Consider the following 23,872-nt stretch of genomic DNA (forward strand, 5'->3'; position numbering starts at 1 on the left):
ATTCCACTGTATATATGTACCACATCTTCTTTATCCATTCGTCTGTCGATGGGCATTTAGGTTGCTTCCATGACCTGGCTATCATACAATCACTTTCTATACTACAACAATCACTGAAGTTCTTGGAAACGCAACTTAGATGGCTGTGACTCAATGTGTTATAGAATGCAAGTAAAAAACTGTCCAGGCACTTTCCTAGAGGTCCAGCATACACATTGAGGCCTAGGGTTAGCCCTTACTTAGCTCTTCTCACTTTTTATAGGATGGGATAGTTAAGCATGAGCTACCTAGGCAAAAACACTGAGTGATCTTATACAAAAGTGAGGAAGTAGATTATATTTAAGAGATAATAATACTCTCAGTAACTACACACACATTATACACAGAGTTAATACACACAGTAATACTCTGCCCTAAGAAGTCACCTAGTGTAGCCCTCCAGAGAGAGTTCTGCCACCCAAGGGGGAGCTCATGTAGACTCTGATGTCACAGAATTAAAAAAGAATCAGTACTGAACTAGGTGTAAATGCTCAGGTATAAAAGGGACATTGATGGAGGAGAGTGTATCGTTAATTGCTGAGAAGGAAAACAGTCCTTCTGATATGAAAATTGGAGAGGTGGCAAAGTTTGGTGAGAAATCACTTGTCTGCAAACATTTTCCAACATAAAGGTTGAAGTCAAGATGAGGTCATGATGTCAGGTCCAAAGTGTGCAAAAAGAATGCCCAGGTTCATATAAAGTGCTTCCAGAAAAATTCTTAAGCAACAGTACTATCTAATACACTCTACAATTTGTAATTCATAAGTACCATTAATTAAAAAAATACAAACAGCAATGTTCCCCTTTGTAGATACCAATAAAACCCAAAACATCCTAGTGAAATGTAGATTTGAGGTGCAACGGGAAAGCCTTTAACCCAAAGAAAAGGCCAGAAGGCAAACACTGTTGAACATGACGAGATTTTTACCATCCTCTCATAATTCCAGTTTAACAAATCATACCTCGCCACAATGTTTTCTGGCCACTTCTTCCAGGCGGGACTTTAACAAATTAACAGTTTCATTTGACAGACCTTTGGCATTCATTAATGCTATTTCAGGGACTCTGGAAAAGAAAAAAACAAAAAGGAGTTACTCTTGAAAGTACAGATTATTTGCATTAATATTTGCTAAGTTCCAAGCTCGGGGCCTGGGGATTTCATAAGGGCCTTATTTGTGAATCTCTCTGTACCCCCAGCAACATTTCTTTTCATCTCAAAAGCATTTTAACTTTACTCCAGCGACTCTGTTGACACCGTACTCATCATGGAGGCACCTGCAGCCTGTGGGGGCAGCAGTGGGCTGGCTAGTCATCAGTGTGGGCAGTCGGGTGCCCTGATCCCCCAGAGGACCAGACATACATGATTGGGGCTCAATCAGGGGTCTCCCCAACTCCTCTGTGTGATTTCAGCTTTACAACCTGATTTAAAATTTCAACATCAATTACTGTCTACTGCCTTTTAAAAAATCACTCCAGCTCTGTGTGTGATTCTAGCCTAGTAACTTCACTATGAGCTCCCTTGTATGGTAACGCTCCATCCTGGCTTGCCCCTCAACGTCAGTTTACTCAGATAGCTCACCTGCCAGAGTCCAGACGCTCTGTGCTCATTAGTGCACTCTGGCATAAAGCAGGACAAGAATACTAGGCGAGATGGAGCCACAGTGATCTATCTAGTATTCCTACAACATGCTGTGTCCCAGGCACTCATTCTGCTGTAAATGAGCTCACTTACTCATACATAAATCTAGTCATGCACACTCTGCAAACTCTGCTCTTCCAAGGATGCCTATCACACTCTCCTCTTCATTCCTATAGAGCGCAACTAAGAGTTAACACTTTCTACCCAAGGAAAGTACAACCAGCCCTTGGGGTTCTTTTATTTCCAACCAATACACATATAATAACAACTCTGAGATTAAGTAGGCTTCATTTGAAGAGAAGATGATTCATCACTTCCCACCAAGCATTTCTGAGTAATTCATGGCGTTTTAACTTGGCGAAGCCTTTACTATTCACTTACCTATGGATTCTCTCAATGCTTCAGTATGATAGATTGCTACAATCATCAATCTAGTTAGATAGATGGAAATCTGAGAGAGACTACTGAGTCTATGTGTGGTCCAGCCAATCCAGGATTCTCTCTCTCACAGTGGTATCAAGGACTATTTTGCAGAAAAGGAAGGTTTTCCTGCCCCATATCATCTCAAAAGATAGGAATGTTTCCCCAAGTCAAGACTTACATAATTTTCTTAAAAAAAATCAAGCAGGGCCTCCCTGGTGGCGCAGTGGTTGAGAGTCCGCCTGCCGATGCAGGGGATACGGGTTCGTGCCCCGGTCTGGGAGGATCCCATATGCCGCGGAGCGGCTGGGCCCGTGAGCCATGGCCGCTGGGCCTGCGCATCCGGAGCCTGTGCTCCGCAACGGGAGAGGCCACAACAGTGGGAGGCCCGCATACCGCAAAAAGAAAAAAAAAAAAGAAAAAAAAAAAAAATCAAGCAGTCATTATTTAGCAATATTAACAGAATGGTGAAAAATTCAACTGCAACACTAATTAAACTTGCTTTAAAATTTCCAGTGTTCTCTTTATGCCTTTGCTACATAATTCATAATTTTATGTAGCTGATATTGTAACATTTACTTTTTAAGTTTTTGTTAAGCATTTGCATGCTGTTTCTTTTTTCTTTTTTTTTTTGCAGTACGCGGGCCTCTCACTGTTGTGGCCTCTCCCGTTGCAGAGCACAGGCTCCGGACGTGCAGGGTCAGCAGCCATGGCTCACGGGCCCAGCTGCTCTGTGGCATGTGGGATCTTCCCGGACCGGGGCATGAACCCATGTCCCCTGCATCCACAGGCAGACTCTCAACCACTGCGCCACCAGGAAAGCCCTGCATGCTGTTTCTTAAATAATATTTTTACCAAGTGGACACATCAAGATTTACCTGACGAATTCTCTAAAGTAGTGGTTCTCAACCAGGGGTGATTTTGTCCCCCCCCAGAGGACATCAGTCAATGTCAAGAGGGCAAAGAAGCTCTGCACCCCTCCCCACATTCCTTGCCTAAGCATCTCTTCCATCTGGCTGGTCCTGAGTTGTAATAGTAATAGTAAGTGAAGTGCCTTCCTGAGTTCTGTGAGCTGTTCTAGCAAATTATCGAACATGGGCATTATGGGAACCTGCAAATTTAGAGCCAGCTGATCAGAAGTACTGGGACTTGCAACTGGCATCTGAAGTCTTATTGTGGGACTGAGCCCCTAACCCAGCTATCAGTTTTAGTGTCAGAATTGAATTGAATTGTCTGGACACCCCGTTGGTGTCAGAAAAGACACCACCTATACAGTGTCAGGAAAACTAAAACCTAGAGAGGCACTGTCTTATTTTTCTTTCATAAAATTAATCACCCTTCAATTAATGCATAAATTAACTTTCTGAATACCTACTATATCTACTCTAGGAATAGAGGTTGGGCAAAAAGTGGGTTACTAACTTTGAGGAACTCAACTTGACCTATCTGTATTTTCATATTCTCTATCACCTCTTAAGATGACAAGTCCCATACATTTACCACCCACTGTGTAAGGCAGGACTTCCTTTTATTTGTCACTTTCCTTCACTGGCTTCCTACACAACAAGCTCAAACCACAAAACATCATCCAGGCCAATCTGCTTTTCCACATGGAATGTCTGGGGAAAGATTACATGGAATATGCATGGTACTTTAAAAAAAGAATACTCAAGTCCTGATAGCTAATGCTTTTGTTTTACAAGTGAATCTCAGCCAGAGGGAGTATCACCTTCAGTGGGAGTTTAGAAATATGTGAGGTTTTCAGCCGTCTCACTGACTGGGGAACTCTCTTGGCATCAGTGGGTAGAGGCCAGTGATGTTACACGCCCTGCAGGGTGTGGGACTGCCCAGTGAAGACTCGTTAGAAGTACCCCCACAGAAACAGGGCAACTCTAAATCCTCCTTTACTCTAGGAAGTAAAGCTCCCATTGGCCTGGAAGGCTATTCTAAGTCCTAATGCCTATCATACTTTAAAACTAAGTCCACAAGGCTTTTATAGTCACTGCACCTTTATCTTTTTCTTCTAGATTGTTCCTCTTACTTGTTTATGAAGAGTTAAACAAACAAAAGTTAACATATCAGAGGAAGCAAACATTAGTCATGGAGCAAATATTACCATCCATAGATACTACTAACTATAAGCTGACTTAACAGGAGACAGGTTTCATGAAAATGTCTATTGCTGATGTAGTTTTGATGAAATGCAAGTGATAGGAAATAAAATTTTAAATGGAACAGGGGCCAGAAGGAGAAAACACCATTAACTTCAACCTGTTCCTATGTTTTCAAAACAGAGAACTGAAATCACATCAAAGCTATTTCTAAATGTACTCACACATCTGGATAGGTGGGTGGGCATTTCACTCTCAAATCCACTTTCACGTATACTTCTTCGCCAGTCAGGCCCTGAGGGTATAGAACTAAATTGATTTCGGGAGGATCCTTGACCTAAAAGAGAAAAAGAAAATCTTTTTTTCTCTAGAGAGCCAATCATTAAAGATTAAGATAAGAATTATTAATATTTTAGCCCAAAGTTCTACTTTTTAAATATTACACATAATTTTATTTTATATAGGCGTCAGCCACATTTTCCTAAAGCATGGCTTAAAAACAAAACCTGGAGAGCAGACAGCAGAAGCAAGAAGAATGACAATCCTGCAGCCTGTGGAAAAAAACCACATTCACAGAAAGATAGACAAGATGAAAAGGCAGAGGGCTATGCACCAGATGAAGGAACAAGATAAAACCCCAGAAAGACAACTAAATGAAGTGGAGATAGGCAACCTTCCAGAAAAAGAATTCAGAATAATGATAGTGAAGATGATCCAGGATCTCAGAAAAAGAATGGAGGCAAAGATTGTGAAGATGCAAGGAATGTTTAACAAAGACCTAGATGAATTAAAGAACAAACAAACAGAGATGAATACAATAACTGAAATGAAAACTACACTAGAAGGAATCAACAGCACAATAACTGAGGCAGAAAAATAGATAAGTGACCTGGAAGACAGAATGGTGGAATTCACTGCTGCAGAACAGAATGAAGAAAAAAGAATGCAAAGAAATGAAGACAGCCTAAGAGACCTCTGGGACAACATTAAAAGCAACAACATTCGCATTATAGGGGTCCCAGAAGGAAAAGAGAGAGAGAAAGGACCCGAGAAAATATCTGAAGAGATTATAGTCGAAAATTTCCCTAACATGGGAAAGGAAATAGCCACCCAAGTCCAGGAAGCACAGCTAGTCCCATACGGGATAAACCAAGGAGAAACATGCCGAGACGCACAGTAATCAAATTGGCAAAAATTAAAGACAAAGAAAAATTATTGAAAGCAGCAAGGGAAAAACGACAACTAACATACAAGGGAACTCCCATAAGGTTAACAGCTAATTTCTCAGCAGAAACTCTACAAGCCAGAAGGGAGTGGCATGATATATTTAAAGTGATGAAAGTGAAGAACCTACAACCAAGATTAATCTACCTGGCAAGGATCACATTCAGATTCGATGGAGAAATCAAAAGCTTTACAGACAAGCAAAAGCTAAGAGAATTCAGGAAAAAGACCTACAAAAGCAAACCAAAAACAATTAAGAAAATGGTAATAGGAACATACATATCAATAAGTACCTTAAACGTAAATGGATTAAATGCTCCAACCAAAAGACATAGACTGCCTGAATGGATACAAAAGCAAGACCCATATATATGCTGTCTACAGGAGACCCACTTCAGACCTCAGAACACATACAGACTGAAAGTGAGAGGATGGAAAAAGATATTCCATCCCCTGAAGTAGCTATACTCATAACAGATAAAATAGACTTTAAAATAAAGAATGTTACAGGAGACAAGAAAGGACATTACAGAATGATCAAGGGATCAATCCAAGAAGAAGATACAACAATTATAAATATATATGCACTCAACAAAGGAGTACCTCAATACATAAGGCAACTGCTAACAGCTATAAAAGAGGAAATCGACAGTAACACCATAATAGTGGGGGACTTTAACACGTCACTTACACCAATGGACAGATCTTCCAAACAGAAAATTAACAAGGAAACACAAGCTTTATATGACACAATAGACCAGATAGATTTAATTGATATTTATAGGACATTGCATCCAAAAACAGCAGATTACACTTCCTTCTCAAGTGCGCACAGAACATTCTCCAGGATAGATCACATCTTGGGTCACAAATTAAGCCTCAGTAAATTTAAGAAAATTGAAATCATATCAAGAATCTTTTCTGACCACAACGCTATGAGACTAGAAATGAATTACAGGGAAAAAAATGTAAAAAACACAAACACAAAGGAGGCTAAACAATATGTTACTAAATAACCAAGAGATCACTGAAGAAATCAAAGGAGAAATCAAAAAATACCTAGAGACAAATGATAATGAAAACACAATGATCCAAAACCTATGGGATGCAGCAAAAGCAGTTCTAAGAGGGGAGTTTATAGCTATACAAGCCTACCTCAAGAAACAAGAAAAACCTCAAATAAACAATCTAAACTTACACCTAAATAAACTAGAGAAAGAAGAACAAACAAAACCCAAAGTTAGCCGAAGGAAAGAAATCATAAAGATCAGAGCAGAAATAAATGAAATAGCAACAAAGAAAACAATAGCAAAGATCAATAAAACTAAAAGCTGGTTCTTTGAGAAGATAAACAAAATTGATAAACCATTAGCCAGACTCATCAAGAAAAAGAGGAAGAGGACTCAAATCAATAAAATTAGAGGGCTTCCCTGGTGGCGCAGTGGTTGAGAGTCCGCCTGCCGATGCAGGGGACACGGGTTCGTGCCCCGGTCCGGGAAGATCCCACATGCTGTGGAGCGGCTAGGCCCGTGAGCCATGGCCGCTGAGCCTGCGCGTCCGGAGCCTGGACTTCGCAACAGGAGAGGCCACAATAGTGAGAGGCCTGTGTACCACAAAAAAAAATAAAATAAAATAAAAATAAAATTAGAAATGAAAAAGGAGAAGTTATAACAGACACCGCAGAAATACAAAGCATCCTAAAACACTACTACAAGCAACTCTATGTAATGAAATTGAGTAATGAAACTGAAACTGTGACTAAAAATCTTCCAACAAACAAAAGTCTGGGACCAGATGGCTTCACAGGTGAATTCTATCGAACATTTAGAGAAGAGCTAACACCTATCCTTCTCAAACTCTTCCAACAATTGCAGAGGAAGGAACACTCCCAAACTCATTCTATGAGGCCACCATCACCCTGATACCAAAACCAGACAAAGATACTACAAAAAAAGAAAATTACATACCAATATCACTGATGAATATAGATGCAAAAATCCTTAACAAAATACTAGCAAACAGAATCCAACAACACATTAAAAAGATCATACACCATGATCGAGTGGGATTTATCCCAGGGATGCAAGAATTCTTCAATATATGCAAATCAATCAATGTGATACACCATATTAACAAACTGAAGAATAAAAACCATATGATCATCTCAATAGATGCAGAAAAAGCTTCTGACAAAATTCAACACCCATTTATGATAAAACTCTCCAGAAAGTGGGCATAGAGAGAAACTACCTCAACATAATAAAGGCCATATACGACAAACCCACAGCAAACATCATTCTCAACGGTGAAAAACTGAAAGCATTTCCTCTAAGATCCGGAACAAGACAAGGATGTCCACTCTCACCACTATTATTCAACATAGTTTTGGAAGTCCTAGCCACGGCAATCAGAGAAGAAAAAGAAAAAAAAGGAATACAAATCAGAAAAGAAGTAAAACTGTCACTGTTTGCAGATGACATGATACTATACATAGAGAACCCTAAAGATGCTACCAGAAAACGACTAGAGCTAATCAATGAATTTGGTAAAGTTGCAGGATACAAAAATAATGCACAGAAATCTCTTGCATTCCTATACACTAATGACAAAAAATCTGAAAGAGAAATTAAGGAAACACTCCCATTTACCATTGCAACAAAAAGAATAAAATACCTAGCAATAAACCTACCTAGGGAGACAAAAGGCCTATATGCAGAAAACTATAAGACACTGATGAAAGAAATTAAAGATGAAACAAATAGATGGAGAGATATACCATGTTCGTGGATTGGAAGAATAAACAACGTGAAAATGACTCTACTACCCAAAGCAATCTACAGATTCAGTGCAATCCCTATCAAACTACCAATGGCATTTTTCACAGAACTAGAACAAAAAATTTCACAATTTGTATGGAAACACAAAAGACCCTGAATAGCCAAAGCAATCTTGAGAAAGAAAAACAGAGCTGGAGGAATCAGGCTTCTGGACTTCAGACTCTACTAAAAAGCTACAGTAATCAAGACAGTATGGTACTGGCACAAAAATAGAAATATAGATCAATGAAACAGGATAGAAAGCCCAGAGATAAACCCATGCACATATGGTCACCTTATTTTTGATAAAGGAGACAAGAATATACAATGGAGAAAAGACAGCCTCTTCAATAGCTTCAAACAGCTGGGAAAACTGGACAGCTACATGGGAAAAGAATGAAATTAGAACACTCCCTAACAACATACACAAAAATAAACTCAAAATGGATTAGAGACCTAAATGTAAGACCAGACACTGTAAAACTCTTAGAGGAAAACATAGGAAGAACATAAATTTGACATAAATCACATAAATCACAGCAAGATCTTTTTTGACATAAATCACAGCAAGATCTTTTTTGATTCACCTCCTAGAGTAATGGAAATAAAAACAAAAATAAACAAATGGGACCTAATGAAACTTAAAAGCTTTTGCACAGCAAAAGAAACCATAAGCAAGACGAAAATACAATCCTCAGAATGGGAGAAAATATTTGCAAATGAATCAACGGACAAAGGATTAATCCCCAAAATATATAAACAGCTCATGCAGCTCAATATTAAAAAAGCAAACAACCCAATCCAAAAATGGGCAGAAGACCTGAATAGACATTTCTCCAAAGAGGACAAACAGATGGCCAGGAAGCACATGAAAAGCTGCTCAACATCACTAATTATTAGAGAAATGCAAATCAAAACTACAATGAGGTATCACCTCCCACCAGTTAGAATGGGCATCATCAGAAAATCTACAAACAACAAATGCTGGAGAGGGTGTGGAGAAAAGGGAACCCTCTTGCACTGTTGGTGGGAATGTAAATTGATACAGCCACTATGGAGAACAGTATGGAGGTTCCTTAAAAAACTGAAAATAGAACTACCATATGACCCAGCAATCCCACTACTGGGCATATACCCAGAGAAAACCATAATTCAAAAAGACACATGCACCCGAATGTTCATTGCAGCTCTATTTACAATAGCCAGGTCATGGAAGCAACCTAAATGCCCATCGACAGACGAATGGATAAAGAAGATGTGGTATATATACAATGGAATATTACTCAGCCATAAAAAGGAACGAAACTGGGTCATTTGTAGAGATGTGGATGGATCTAGAGACTGTTACACAGAGTGAAGTCAGTCAGAAAGAGAAAAACAAATATCGTATATTAATGCATATATGTGGAACCTAGCAAAATGGTACAGATAAACCAGTTTGCAGGGCAGAAATAGAGACACAGATGTAGAGAACAAATGTATGGACACCAAGGGGGGAATGTGGTGGGTGGTGGTGGTGGTGGTGGGATGAATTGGGAGATTGGGATTGACATGTATACACTGACCTGTATAAAATGGATGACTAATAAGAACCTGCTGTATAAAAAAATAAATAAAATTCCAAAAAACCCTGAAAACCTGCAAGACAGAGTACATATTCCTTTTCAAAAGTTCTGTAAGGAGTGACCTGAAATGTCCCATGTAGCCTCCTTTCATTCAAATGTCACTGAGTGCTGATGACCTTCTGAGTGCTGCCCTAGAGACTGAGAGTTCAGAGGCAAATTTACACAGACACGAACACAACTAGCTGGCACAGACTAGAAGACAAATGAATGCTTTCAAAAAGTGATGAGTGCTGTAAGGAAGACAAAGCCAAGTCATGGAACATAGTGGTGGAGGAGGAGAAGGTCCGCAGACAGGCAGGTCAGGGGAGGCCTCTTGAGCAGGGGATACTTTGAATATTGAGATAACAAGTGAAAATCTTGACATGAAGAAATCTGATAGCTCTTCTAAAATTGTGTATGCTTTCAACCAACTGCTTTTCACCAAATATTCCATTCTTCTTTATTTATGTATGCTTTTTCCAAAAAAGATTTGAGGCAGTTTATATTATCTATATATCATGAGAAAGGGGAGGCTGAGGGAACATATACTCATGGGGTCCAGACACTTGACCAACTTTGCGAGGTAGGTGCAGTCTCCTTTGTACAGACATTTTACAGACAAGGCGGCTCAGGCTCAGACTTTCAGCTTCTTGCCCACCAACACACAGCAACAAGTCTGGACTTCAAATCCAATTCTGACTCCCAAACCTGTCTTTTCCATCAGCCCTCCCTTGTTAATGCCAACCCTGAGTTGCTGTGACTGAGCCTTGACTTTCCCTTGTAATGTCCAGGCAGCCAGGGCAAAAAGAGAAATGTGGCATTATCAGAAAAGAGAAAAGATAAAAATTCTTCTAAGGGTAATAAAGTACTTAGCAACATTAAATTCTAATAGAAATTTATAACATGAACCTTACATGTGGCACCATGAATTACACAATCAACTATGTATATAAAATACGTAAGATTGGTTTTTATTTTTTAATAGAATCCCTGATTTTTTAGCTGGATACATTTCCCAGATGCCTTTGCAGCTCAGTGTGGCTACTGGATTTAATTTCTGGCCAGTAAGATGAAAGAACTATAATATGCAATTTCCAGGAAGTGAACTTTATCAAAGGAAAGGGATGAAACTTCTTTATCCCTTTCTCATTCCAGTTGGCTGGAATGCAGATGTGATGACTGGAGGTCAGACAGCCATTTTAGACCATGAAGGGCACATTAACAATGGTAGAACAGCAATTCAGAAAAAGCCGTAGACTCCAGATTTTTACATGTAACAAAATAAACTTTCTGTCATATGTAGCTAAACTTAATCCTAACCAGTACAGGCTCACTGGAAAAAAAAAAAAAAAAAAAAGACAGTCAGGGAACAGTGCTTTCAGAGGTAAGAATAGAATATTTGCCAGGCTTCTCTCAAGCGAACTGAGAGGCTTCCCAACATGTGAAGATATTTTTATGCAAAACATGTTTACAATACCAAGTGTTAGCTCATATTAGGGTATTCAAGGACTCCTGGAGCTGAACAGGACTTGATTAAAAAGTTCAACAATCAAGATGTTCTAAAGATTAGGATTGGGTAAGACCTTCTTCATGCCTTTAAAAGATAAATGGTCATTAGAATTCAATGTTGATAAAATCTTTGATTTAACCTGAACAAGGAAATAATGAATTCCTGGAATATTTGTAGGTAAAAAAACTCAAAGTAAGGGGTAACCAAAATTTCCTGAGAGCACTTAATGAGAGGAAAACACAATGCAGAATGTATAGCTATAAAGTATACAAAATTCTACATGAGAAAAAAGATTTGTTTTGAAGACTGAAAATGCAAGTGACATAAAGGCAGCATAATAAGTGGTCATGGAGAGAAGGGCATGCTACAATGAGAGATGAGTTAAATTTGCTTCTCAATGAGATCATGAAGTTGGAGACTCTCCTGAAGTACTACCAAATAACCAAACAAATCTTCAAGGTATAAAAAGTGAAAGAGTAACACAAACTCAGTCCTAAAACATAAGAGAGGTAATGCTCATTTGGACTAATCCACCCCAGAATAAAAAAAAATTAAAAACATTAGCTCTTCAAGTAACAAAACCCAAGGATCTTAATACACCCCACAGGATGAGGAACACTGACCCAGGGGACCCTCTTTTTCTTTTTTTTTTTTTTTTGTGGTACGCGGGCCTCTCACTGTTGTGGCCTGTCCCGTTGCGGAGCACAGGCTCCGGACGCGCAGGCTCAGCGGCCATGGCTCACGGGCCCAGCCGCTCCGTGGCACGCAGGATATTCCCGGACTGGGGCACGAACCCACGTCCCCTGCATCGGCAGGCAGACTCTCAACCACTGCGCCACCAGGGAAGCCCTAAGCTAGTATATTTTATGCCATGTGTTTTTAACCACAGCACATAAAAGAAAAAGTTAGACAATTCAAACCACTTTCAGGTGTTTGGTCTAGAATTGTTACCTAGATTCTGCTCATCACATCCCCCTTACATTTTGATGGCAAGACTTGGCTCAGCATGGCCTCTTGTTTCTTACCTGCCTCTGTTCTCATATGCTGTAATGTGGGGAAGAAACTAGTCTGTGTGAAAAAACAACAAATCTAGAAATAAAGTAACATGTGCAAGCTAGATAATCTGGGCAAATCTTTGGTTTTAAGTCTGTGAAGATGTCCCTCCCTGCAAAAAAAAATGATGATAGTAAAATCTAAGAAGTTAGATTTTATGTCAAATGCCTTAATCACTGACTTCCCCCCATACCTCTTTTTCTAAATAGACCCAAATACATTTGGGAATTATTTCAGTTAATAAAAAAATTTTGAGAGCTTTTTACCAGGCACTAGGCATGTACGTGTGAACAGATACAGAGAGTCTGTCCTTATGAAGCCAGCCTACTCTCATACAATGTAAAGGTGGCATTTCAAATTAGTGGAAAAGACTGAAAAAAATCATTTGTGTTAGTCTAACTGGCTAGTTGGGGGTGAAAGTGGGCAGCCTAGATGCATACTCAGACAGAGGTAAGAACTTAAAAAAATAAAAAGCTATTTCTATATTTATTTGATGGAAGTTTAAAAACAAAGTCATGAAAGAATTAAAAGAAAGTCTTGAAGAATTCATTTTTTTGGTAACACTGGAGCAGGGAAAATAACAAACCACAGGGACCATGTAACAACAATAAAATGAAAAAAAAAAGGTCATTTTGATTATATTAAAGTTTAAAAAAATTGCATAAATTACCTAAATATCAAAATGAATAATGATTAGGGGGAAATATTTGCAATATATGACCCCAAATGCTAATTTTCTTAACATATAAATTAACATATAAATAGCTCTGACAAATGAATAAGAAAGTAGACAATAGAGTGTAAAAATAAACCAAACAACATTGAACAGTTCACAGAAAAAAATCCATGGCTTACAAAGGTGGTCCTCATAATTTACAACTAAAGAAGTAAAAATGTTTCATCTATCTACTGGCAAAGATGAAAAAGTCTCACACTACAGTGTTGGTGAAGATGTAGGAAAAGAAGCACTCATACACTACCGGTGGGCCCAGAGACAAAAGCAAGGCTTTAGGAGGGAGGTTTGCAATAGCTATCAAATTATAAATGAGCAGAACTTTGGCTGACAGAAAATTAGCCAAGATAATTAAGTTAACAATAAATTTATAACTCTAGAGGAAATTATATTTTCAACTAGTGGTATCCAAACTTTAGTATGTAAAAGAATTTTTAGCATGTACTCCCAAAATGTTATTTATAAATAACATACATATGCTACTAAACCAAAATCTACATTATAACACATCCCCCAAAAAGAAGTTTAAAACACTTCAGATGTTTAAAAAACCTAAATTTTACTCAGGTCAATAATTCTGAGCTGAACTTACTGGCAACAAATTTGGCCTGAACTGACATGAGGCTATTAATAGTCTTTATCCATCCCACTGAGTGTGAATATTTGAATATTCACATGGTTTGTTGTGTTTGATTCTGTGTGCTGCTCCAGACACTGAGTGAGGTATTAGGTAAGTATGGAATGTGCACATGTGGCCATGAACACAAACACTTCTGAATTCTGAAACATATCAGGCCTCAGCGTTTTGCATAAAGGATTGTGGGCTTGCATAACCTTTCCCTAAAGACTGGCAAGTAATAAGTATTTGTTGAATGACTACATTTTTTTTTTTTTTTTTGCGGTATGCGGGCCTCTCACTGTTGCAGCCTCTCCCGTTGTGGAGCACAGGCTCCGGACGCACAGGCTCAGCGGCCATGGCTCATGGGCCCAGACGCTCTGGGCATGTGGGATCTTCCAGGACCGGGGCACGAACCCGTGTCCCCTGCATCGGCAGGCGGACTCTCAACCACTGAGCCACCAGGGAAGCCTTGAATGACTACATTTTTTTTTAACTTTTTTTTTTATTGAAGTATAGTTGATTTAGTGTTAATTTCTGCTGCACAGCAAAGTGACTCAGTTATACACATATATACAATCTTTTATATTCTTTTCCAATATGGTTTATCCCAGGATATTGAATATAGTTCCTTGTGCTATACGGTAGGACCTTGTTGCTTATCCATTCTACATGTAATAGTTTGCATCTACTAATCCCAAACTCCAAGTTCATCCCTCCCCCACCCCCCCCCTTGGCAACCACAAGTCTGTTCTCTATGTTGAATGACTACATTGTGATTCATCCTTTTTTTTTTTTTTTTTTTTTTAATTTTATTTATTTATTTATTTTTTTGCGGTGTGCGGGCCTCTCACTGTTGTGGCCTCTCCCGTTGCGGAGCACAGGCTCCGGACGCGCAGGCTCAGCAGCCATGGCTCACGGGCCTAGCCGCTCCGCGGCATGTGGGATCCTCCCGGACCGGGGCACGAACCCGTGTCCCCTGCATCAGCAGGCGGACTCTCAACCACTGCACCACCAGGGAAGCCCTGATTCATCCTTATGACCACCAATTATTTGCCTAGCAAAGTGTTAAGGCTATTTGCCCGTGTACCTCAGGGTACAGCTATCTGAATCCTTCTACCTGCCTATTACAGTTTTTGATTTTGTTTGCTCTACTATCTTGTTATAAAAACCACCAGCTATAAATTCTGAGATTATCAGTATCCCTACGTACAGCAGTACCTTTTTCTTTTCTGTTTTCTTGCAGTCTTAGGACCAGATAATTAAGCTGTGTAAAGTAAATAAACTGTCTCTGAAGAAGTCTTAGGAACTTTGTATTGAGTCCCCGTGTACACTTTGCAACACGTATTTTGGCTTCATGAGCCGACTTCCTGGTTCTCAATGTTTGGGAACAGAGAAGTTACCAGATAACCAGAAAGTTACATTTTTATTTTATTACAAGCTTGTATAAGGGGAATATTTACATTTTTACTATTTCAGCTTAAAAATAACTCTTGAAATTAAGCACTAGAAAAGTAAGCTCCCTGAGGGAAGGGGGTTTGGTTTGGTTTGTGCTGGACTGTATTCCCAATACCTAGAACAATAGTTAATGAAGGAAGGAAAACGTTGGGTGAGAAGGAAAATGTTTTGCCCTGACAGCTCCCAAAGACCCTATTTCTTGAGAAAATCCTGGATGTGCTGATAAGGCACATGTTGTAAAATGCCAGAATTAAAGGTAGATGAAGGGGGCTTCCCTGGTGGCGCAGTGGTTAAGAATCCACCTGCCAATGCAGGGGACATGGGTTCAAGCCCTGGTCCAGGAAGATCTCACATGCTGCGGAGCAACTAAGCCCCTGTGCCACAACTACTGAGCCCGTGCTCTAGAGCCCACGTGCCACAACTACAGAGCCCACGTGCTGCAACTACTGAAACCGGTGTGCCTAGAGCCCGTGTTCCGCAACGAGAAGCCACCACAATGAGTAGCCCCCACTCGCCACAACTAGGGAAAGCCCGCGTGCAGCAGCGAAGACCCAACACAGCTAAAAATAAATAAAATAAATAAATTTAAAGGTAGATGAAAGAAGGTACTACTTTTTAAATAATACTATAAAGATAAGAGTTTGGTAGATAATTCTTCAAGGATGATGAGGGAAAGACTGTCAGTATCAGCAGCTTATAATGTGCCTTAACTTACTTCCAGACAAAAAGGAAAATAATATTTTAAGTCAAATGCCATTATAAAAGGGTGGACTCAGCACACCCCCTCTCCATTACAGCTAAGAAGACTGTATTCCATACTCTCTAAGAGCCTTGGAGAACGGTACAGAGGAAAGTTCCTCCACACAGCACAATACAGGGAGGATGCCTGAGGAATACAATGGGATTACGTGGTTAATAGTTTTGAACACATATGGGAGGATGAGACTTCTGACTGAAGGCATCAGTAAGATCTGTGCAAGAGCCCCAAAAGCGTTCCCAAAGTTGCAGTGGGTCCCTATGAACGCGCTGTTGTATCAAACTCAATGGCTGTCAGGGAGGAAAAAAGGCAGGACAGTAAGGAGGCAGGGAAGTTATGGAACGTCAGTGGGTATAAGAAACAGGGCCAGGTAAGACTGGAGCCGACGTGGGGAAAAGGCTGTAAGAGAATTCGTCCCAGTTGGGGGTTCTGGAGACCCGCCAAGCGGCAGCGGGCGCAAGGACAGAAAGTGAGCGTGGGTGGAATCGCGAAGGATGAAAGGACTCCAGAATCCTAAGCGGGGGTAGGCGGTTCTGCTCCGGAAGGGCCGGGCGGGCCTGGCCGGGGTAGATCGAGCCAGGGGAGCTGGGCCGCAGCACGCCAGCCCCGACCAGACAAGCCACGTTCCTACCCGTCCGCACGCGTCCGGCCGCAGGTCCTGGAAGTCGGAGCCGTAGATGGCCTCCAGGGCCTGCAGCTCGTGGTCCTGTCGCTGTGGGTAGCTCTCCGGCGGCTCATCCCGGCCACGCCCGTGGGCCCCGCGGCCCCCAGCCATGGTAGTGCGGTGGGCAAGGCAAGGCAAGGCGGCCTTGCGGAGGTGGGTGGGCCCTAGGCGGGCTCCGCTCCGGGGGCGGGACCGGGGGCGGGGCTCCAAGCCGGAGGTGGGGTCAGGGATGGGGAGAGCTCCGCGCTTGGGGGAAGGATCGCAGCCGGAGGTCCACGCCGGGAGGGGGCATGTGGGCGGGGCGTCGCGCCGTGGGCGGGGTCAGGGTTGGGGTGGGGCTCGGCGCCCTGCAGGATCCCTGCCGGAACTCCGCGACCCTGGCCGGCTCTTGGGTGAGAAGCGGCGTCACGACCGCTATTAGCGGGTGAGCAGCTTAGGCATGGGAGCGAGGCTGGGGGAAGGTTTAGCCCACATTCTGCTGGGGGAACTGAGCGGGGGAACATGCAGGGACGTGGGAGATCAAATCCATCAGAATGGAATGATAATGCCAAGGGGTATGGTTTTCACGAAATAAGTTTCTTTAACAGAAGTGCCTGCTGGAACTCCTTCACTCTGGCATTGGTAGGAGACGAAACTCTGAAGGGCGGACTTTGATGGGTTTTCTAGCCGCTTTGACTCACCTTAAGCCTTCCCAGAAGACGACCAGGAGTAAAAATCGAGACCACTACTCCCCTCCCCGCCAGTTTTTTACCCTCGAACTCGTCCCCTTAACCATAGATTCAACATCCCAGTGCATGTTCTCTGTTCCTACATGCCTACCCTAAGGGTATAAGAAACAGGGCCAGGTAAGACTGGAGCCGTCAACAGTACCACCATGCAATTTCAACTGAAAAATGTCTTTCCACTCAGGCATCTTATGAGCAACACTCCCATGAAGAGAATTATTTTGCATGCCCAGTTTACTTAATGTGAATTGAGGAGGTCTTTCTGTTATATCCTGTCTCCAATCATATTTTTTCAAGTTTATAAAATAACCTATCTACCCAGACATTGTCATTACATTTCATTTTCAGTTGGCTACTAATGCTGCATGTTGATTTAGAATAATCATATTGTATTACCTCAAGTTAAGTTTAAGTGACATTTCCTTCTGTCTGCCTTGCTTACCCCTATACTATTTGCTAAATAGTGATTATTTATACTATTTGCTAAATAATGATTATTTAAGTATCTTGCTGTCATCTATCTACTCAGTTGTGGCCAGATAACACAAAGGCACTAGTTTGACCCGAGTCCCCTTCAAACCATCTTCTCCTTCCCTCCCCTAGGGACCTGTTCTTTTTCCAGTGATGCCTGTCTAGGTAAATGGCACCACCCCCTCCCCCTTAGCCCAAGCCAACTAAGAGTAATCCTGGATTCCCTCTCTCTCATCTTTCACATCCAGATAGTTACCATTTCTTCCATTCATCCACTTCACTCCATCCCACTGCCACTAACTTGGTTCAGGTCACCATCTCTTCCCTGGATGACTTCAACAGCTGGGAAACTAGTCACTGCTTTCATTCTTGCCCCACTTTAAGCCATTCTTCCTACTGCAGCCAGAGTAATGTTTCTAAATTAAAAATATGATCATATCACCCCAGTTCTTAAAATCCTCCCATTTCTCCATTTTTTTAAACTAAAATACTGTAGTTATGGAAAAATTTCACACATACATTAAAAGTAGGGGAAATATTACAATACCCCCCTGTACTCATCACTCAGCTTCAACAAGTTTAGAATCTTATTCAATCTTATTTCATTTCTCCCCTCTCCCCAGCACTCAACGCAGACACACACACACACACACACACACACCCCTCCCTAGGAGTGAATCTTAAAGAAAATCTCAGACATCATATCATTCTTTTTATAAACACTTAAGTACATATCTCTAACAGATAAGAACATTTTATGAACATAATACTGTCCTTATACCTTAAAAATATAACATTTGCTTAACATTATTTAATACCCAATTTATGTTCAAAATTCTCCATCTGTCTAAAATTAGAATCTGTAGTGGATGCTGGACCTATAAAGGATATAATCAAAACAATCCGCAAAATTTGAAGGGGGTCTTGTGGATTAGACAGCATTATTATATCAGTGTTAACTTCCTGAGTTTAATGATTGTACTGTGGTCAAATAGAAAGTGTCCTTGCTATTAGGAAATTTCCACTCAAACCGTAAGGGGTAATAGGGTATTACATATACAATTAGCTCCCAAGTGATTCAGAAAATAAAGAGAGAGATGATAAGTCAAACATAGATGTCAACCATTGGGGGGAATTTAGGTGAAGGATATTTGCGAGTTCTTTGGATAATTCTTACAACTTTTATGTAAGTTTGAAATATTTCAAAGTCAAAATTTCACAACAAAAACCCTGGCAAACTGTTCTCCAAAGTGTTGTACTATATTATATTCCCACCAGTTTAGGAGAGTTCTAGTTACTCTGCATCTTTGTCAGTAATTGTTATTGTCAATCTTTTAAATTTTAAACATTGTAATTGGTGTGTAGTAGTATCTCATTGTGCCTTAATTTACATTTCCCTAATGATTAATAATGTTAATCAGCTTTTCATGTGCTTATTTGTCATTCATATATCTTCTGTCTGTTCATATCTTTTGCTCATTTTAAAAATTGTATTTTTTTATTTTTATTGAGTTTTGAGAATTCTTTATATATTCTGAAGTAAGTCCTTTATCAGATATGTAATTTGCAAAAATTTTCTCCCAGTCTGTGGCTTGCCTTTTCATTCTCTTAACAGTGTTTTACAAAGAGCATAGTTCTTACTTTTGAGGGAGTTCAATTTATCAGTTTTTATCGTTTATGAATCATGTTTTGTCATCCTATCCAAGAAATTTTTGCCTAACTCAAAGTCACAAAGATTTTCCTCCATGTTTTCATCTAGAAGTTTTATAGTTTTCAGTTTTACATTTAGGCCTATCATGAGTTTTAGTTAAAAAGTTAAACACATACCTACCATATGACACAACTATTCACTGCTAGGTATTTATTTACCCAAGAGAAATGAAAGCATATGTCCATAAACAGACTTGTAAATGAATGTTCATAAGCACTTAATCGCCAAACTGAAAACAACCCAAATGCTCATCAAAAGTGATGGACAAACTTGTTTCTTGGTAAAAACAAATTGAGATGTATCAGTACAATCAATGGAACACTATTCAGCAAAGAAAAGAAATATGCTATCTATATAATAATAACATGGATGAATCTCAGAATAATTATGCTGAGTGAGAGAAGCCAGACAAAAGAGTACATATTGTATGATTCCATTTATATAAAATTCTAAAAATACAAACTTAGTAATAGAAGATAAGCCATTGCCTGGTGTCAGGATGACAGAGATGAGCCAAAGGGAGGGATTCCAGAGGGACAAGACGAAACTCCCGGGAGTGATGGATATATTCATTATCTTGATTGTGATGATAGTTTCACAGGTGTTTGCATATATCAAAACTGATCAAACTGTAGAATATATGCAATTTATTGTATGTCAATTATACTCTAATAATCTGTTAAAAGGAAAAGGTTGTTGTTGTTGTTTTGTTTTGTTTTACAGTGCTTTGTTTGTACTAGGATCCAAACAAGGTCCACACATTGCATTTGGTTGCCTTATGTGAAATAACTCAGCAGTCTTGGATCATTTGAAAGTAAAGACTGGTACTTGACTGGCTTCCGGCAGATAACTTCTAAACTCTTGGAGCATCCAGACTGGTAAGATTGTTTTTGTGTAACTGGGGTTCACAAACAATTTGTCAGGACACCCCAAGACTTCCTTATTCTCCAGGCCATCCCTAAACCCTTAGATCAGTTCTCCAAGGAAGAGACTCTACTTCCTCATGACCTCCCCGCTCCCCAAAAGTACATCTCCTGATCTTGCTGTTTACCCTCAACTTCCCAAAGAAAAACTTCCAGACTGTTGGTCGTTGTACCCAAATTTTAAAACTACATTCCCTTTCATTCCTGAAGGATATTTTCACTGGATATAGAATTTGGGGTCAGTGGTTCTTTTCTTTCAGCCCTTGAAAATGTTGTGCCACTTCTTTCTGGCCTTTGTGGTTTCAGTTAGAGCTCTGCTATCATTCACATTGTTTTTCCCCTATAGGTAAAGTGGCATTTCTCTATGGCTACTTTTAAAGACTTTTTTACTTTGTCAGTGTCCAGAAGTTTGATTATCATGTGTCTTGGTATAGATTTCTTTGGGTTTATCATGTTTAGCGCTCACTCAGCTTCTTGAATCTGTAAGCTTATGATTTTTGCCAAATATGGGAAATTTTCAGCCATTACTTCTTTGAATACTTTTTTGGCCCTGTCCTCTTTCTTTTCTCCTTGTAGGAGGTAAAAGCACTTAATTGTTCTAAAAGCTCTCTGTGGCCTGGCGGGAGTAGGAGAGGCAAGGTGGCTCCTGGTGCTCAAGAAATTATGAAATAAAAATTGCTTTTTTTTGCATCAATTTGTGGGTATTTGTATGCATTTAAATACTTATATACCCAAATGAATCTTGTCCTTTAAATTCTGGAATAAGTTAAGTATATATTTTTATTCCGAAGCTGTGCCATTACTTACAAGTCAGACTGTGAGTCGTAGTATTTTATAGTCATATCTCATCTTTTAGCAAAGAAGATACTGTCTGATCACTTAATTCACCAGAATTAGTCCTAGATAACTTTTGGCTCTATCAAAAAATTCAAATTTATTCTTAAAGGACATATTTGTTACCATCAGCAAAAGAATGTTTCCTTTTATGATACAGGAAAGAATATTCCAACTTCTGAAGTTAGTTATAAAAGAGAGACCCAAATAAGTGTTAAGAAATCATGATATTCTTCAACAGTTAAACAGCTTCCCAAGGTGACTCCTTTAAAGGTGATAATATTCATGGATATTTTAGTTTTGGCATACTTGCTATTAAAAAATTAGTCAGGTTGCTTTATAATCACTACGTGTATATGTGTGTGTGCATGTGTCTATGTGTCTGTGTGTATGAAATTACTGAGGCTTTCTGGGGGAAGGGGTATTCAATCTCTCACCTTCCAGATATTTTTGATGAATTTAATAGCAATCTATAGGTGCAAGGACTATTACAAATAGGGAAACTGCATTAGGAGTTATAGATTCATATCAGTAGAAAACCATTTCCCAGTCCACATATTGAGATAATTTGGAATATGCAAATTATTAGTAAATATAATTAGTAAATTATTATACTAATTACATTACTTACTATAATTAGTAAATTATTAGTATTAGCTTTTTTAAACAGATAATTTCTTTGATGGTAATTTAACATACCCCAAACTAAGAGCCATAAAATAAACGTATTTAGCCCAATAGTGTAAAGGCTAAATTGTAGACTTCTAAATCTTTAACCAAAAGCCATTTTGTCCTTTGTTAATTGCAAAGTAAGTGGTTCTTCCATTTTTTGAAATACAAGACTTGTTAGGCAGTGCTTTATTTATATCTACAAAGAGAGAATTCTTTAAAATGTTGAAAGATGATGCTTTTTTTCCCTTTTTTCCCCTATTTGTTGTCTTTAAGCATCAATAAACAGGAATCAATCTTATATAGTTACGTTTCATTGATTTCCTATGATGTGCCAGGTACTGTTAGGGATTTTCATTAATTTGGTATTTTATTGTCCTCTAAACAGCCTTGCAATATAGGCATTTTTATCGTTATTTGGTAGAGGAGGAAACTGAGCTTAGAGAGGTCATGTAACTGCCCAGTGTCACAAGTGGAAATAGGGGAGCAGGCATTCAAACCCAGGTCAAACTGACACCATCACATTGCCCCCCTTCCCTCTGCCCCAGATACTAGACTCTTTATCTTGAGGGGGTTGGTAGGTTTGCCTGTGTAAAGAGACAATCTGAGTATACTAAGCTTAAGTACTCCCCCAAAAAAGCTATTTAAATGACATAAATTTATTGGAGACCAGTATGTTTTTGGACATGAAATATTCCAGTAGTTCAATTCAAAGATGCCCAGAGACTTTATTATCAGCTACCACTTTCATTTTACAAGGACCTAGGATATGCTTATTGCCACCAATATACACAGAGATTTTTTTTTAAGCCCTAACTCAATATCTTCCATTCCCAGGAAATAAAGTCTATGCTCTCTTAAATATGCAGGCCCCAGTTTTCATGACTCTATCTGCCAGGATAGGCTGGGTTATACTGTGATAATGAGCAGCTCCAAAAATCTTGGTTGTTTAGTATAATAAAGGTTTATTCCTTGCTTTTATAAAATTTGTTGTTATGTCTGGGTGGTCTCTAAGGCATCCGCAACCCCCCTTCCCCACCCCCCCCCACACAATATGGTGGCTCAGAAACACAGGCTGCTTCAGTATTTCAGCTCTTCAACACAAGTCCCCTTCCACAATCACAATGGCAGGGCAGCAGAGAGACTTGAAAATCACAACAAGCTTTTCACTTCCACAGCTCAGAAATGACTCGTCACTTCTGCTCACATATCATTAGTCATTATAGTCACATGGCCCTGCCCATTTGCAAGGACAGCCAAGAAAAATAGTCTTCTGTGTGCCTGGAAAAAGAGGAGAATGAGATTCCATTGAACACTAGTAATGTTTACATAATAACCTGCATTGTCTGTGTCTTTTGTATAGGTATAGGATTAGCCATTTGGAAATAGAACTACTTATTCCAGATGGGTAGCCCGGGGCCATAAGGATCCCTCTTTCCTCAGCACACTGCTGCTTGGGCTTACTGACTCAAAACACTTCCAGCTTTTCTCTTCTCTCCATCTTTAGTGAGAAGCCATGCAGGGACATGTGAGAGTGTAGTGTTGGGGACAGGAGGCAGGAGGAAGAGACCTTCAATGATGAAAAGGAAGAAGGAAGGGGAAATAAACCCATAGGCTCCTCCTTACTTTTCCCCACCTTCCCCTTGGGCTTTGCAATTATCCCAAGTCCTATTCCATCTCTTCTGTCCCCTACCCAGCTCCCTTCCTGCTCTTCAATAAATGCCCAAGAAAGTTGGAATCCAGGAATTCTTTGGAACAGAAATGGATCTTATTTCATTCTACAGGTATGGAAAGATGTTATTAGCACCTGCACGTAAATTTTGCCTATCACCACACCACAGGAGTGTAAGAGAAAAAACAGAGAAGGAAATAGGCTTTTAAAAATTACCACAGAG

The 23,872-nt window shown here is 39.8% G+C and overlaps 1 protein-coding gene across 1 annotated transcript in view; it reads right to left on the minus strand.

Annotated features, from left to right (window-relative positions):
• Window positions 1–16,819, minus strand: part of EIF2AK4 (eukaryotic translation initiation factor 2 alpha kinase 4) — a 112,630-nt gene extending 95,811 nt beyond the window's left edge. Inside the window, exons 1-3 of the mRNA XM_081230198.1 lie at window positions 16,612–16,819; window positions 4,434–4,546; window positions 1,002–1,104 (exon numbers count right to left, since the gene is read on the minus strand). Of these exons, the coding sequence (XP_081086324.1) occupies window positions 1,002–1,104; window positions 4,434–4,546; window positions 16,612–16,755 (360 nt within the window). The 5' untranslated portion in view covers window positions 16,756–16,819. The remainder of the gene's footprint in view (window positions 1–1,001; window positions 1,105–4,433; window positions 4,547–16,611) is intronic.
• Between the last annotated feature and the right edge of the window lie 7,053 nt (window positions 16,820–23,872).

The sequence above is a fragment of the Mesoplodon bidens genome, assembly GCF_964165515.1.
Source record: "Mesoplodon bidens genome assembly, chromosome: 3".
Lineage (NCBI taxonomy): Eukaryota > Metazoa > Chordata > Mammalia > Artiodactyla > Ziphiidae > Mesoplodon > Mesoplodon bidens.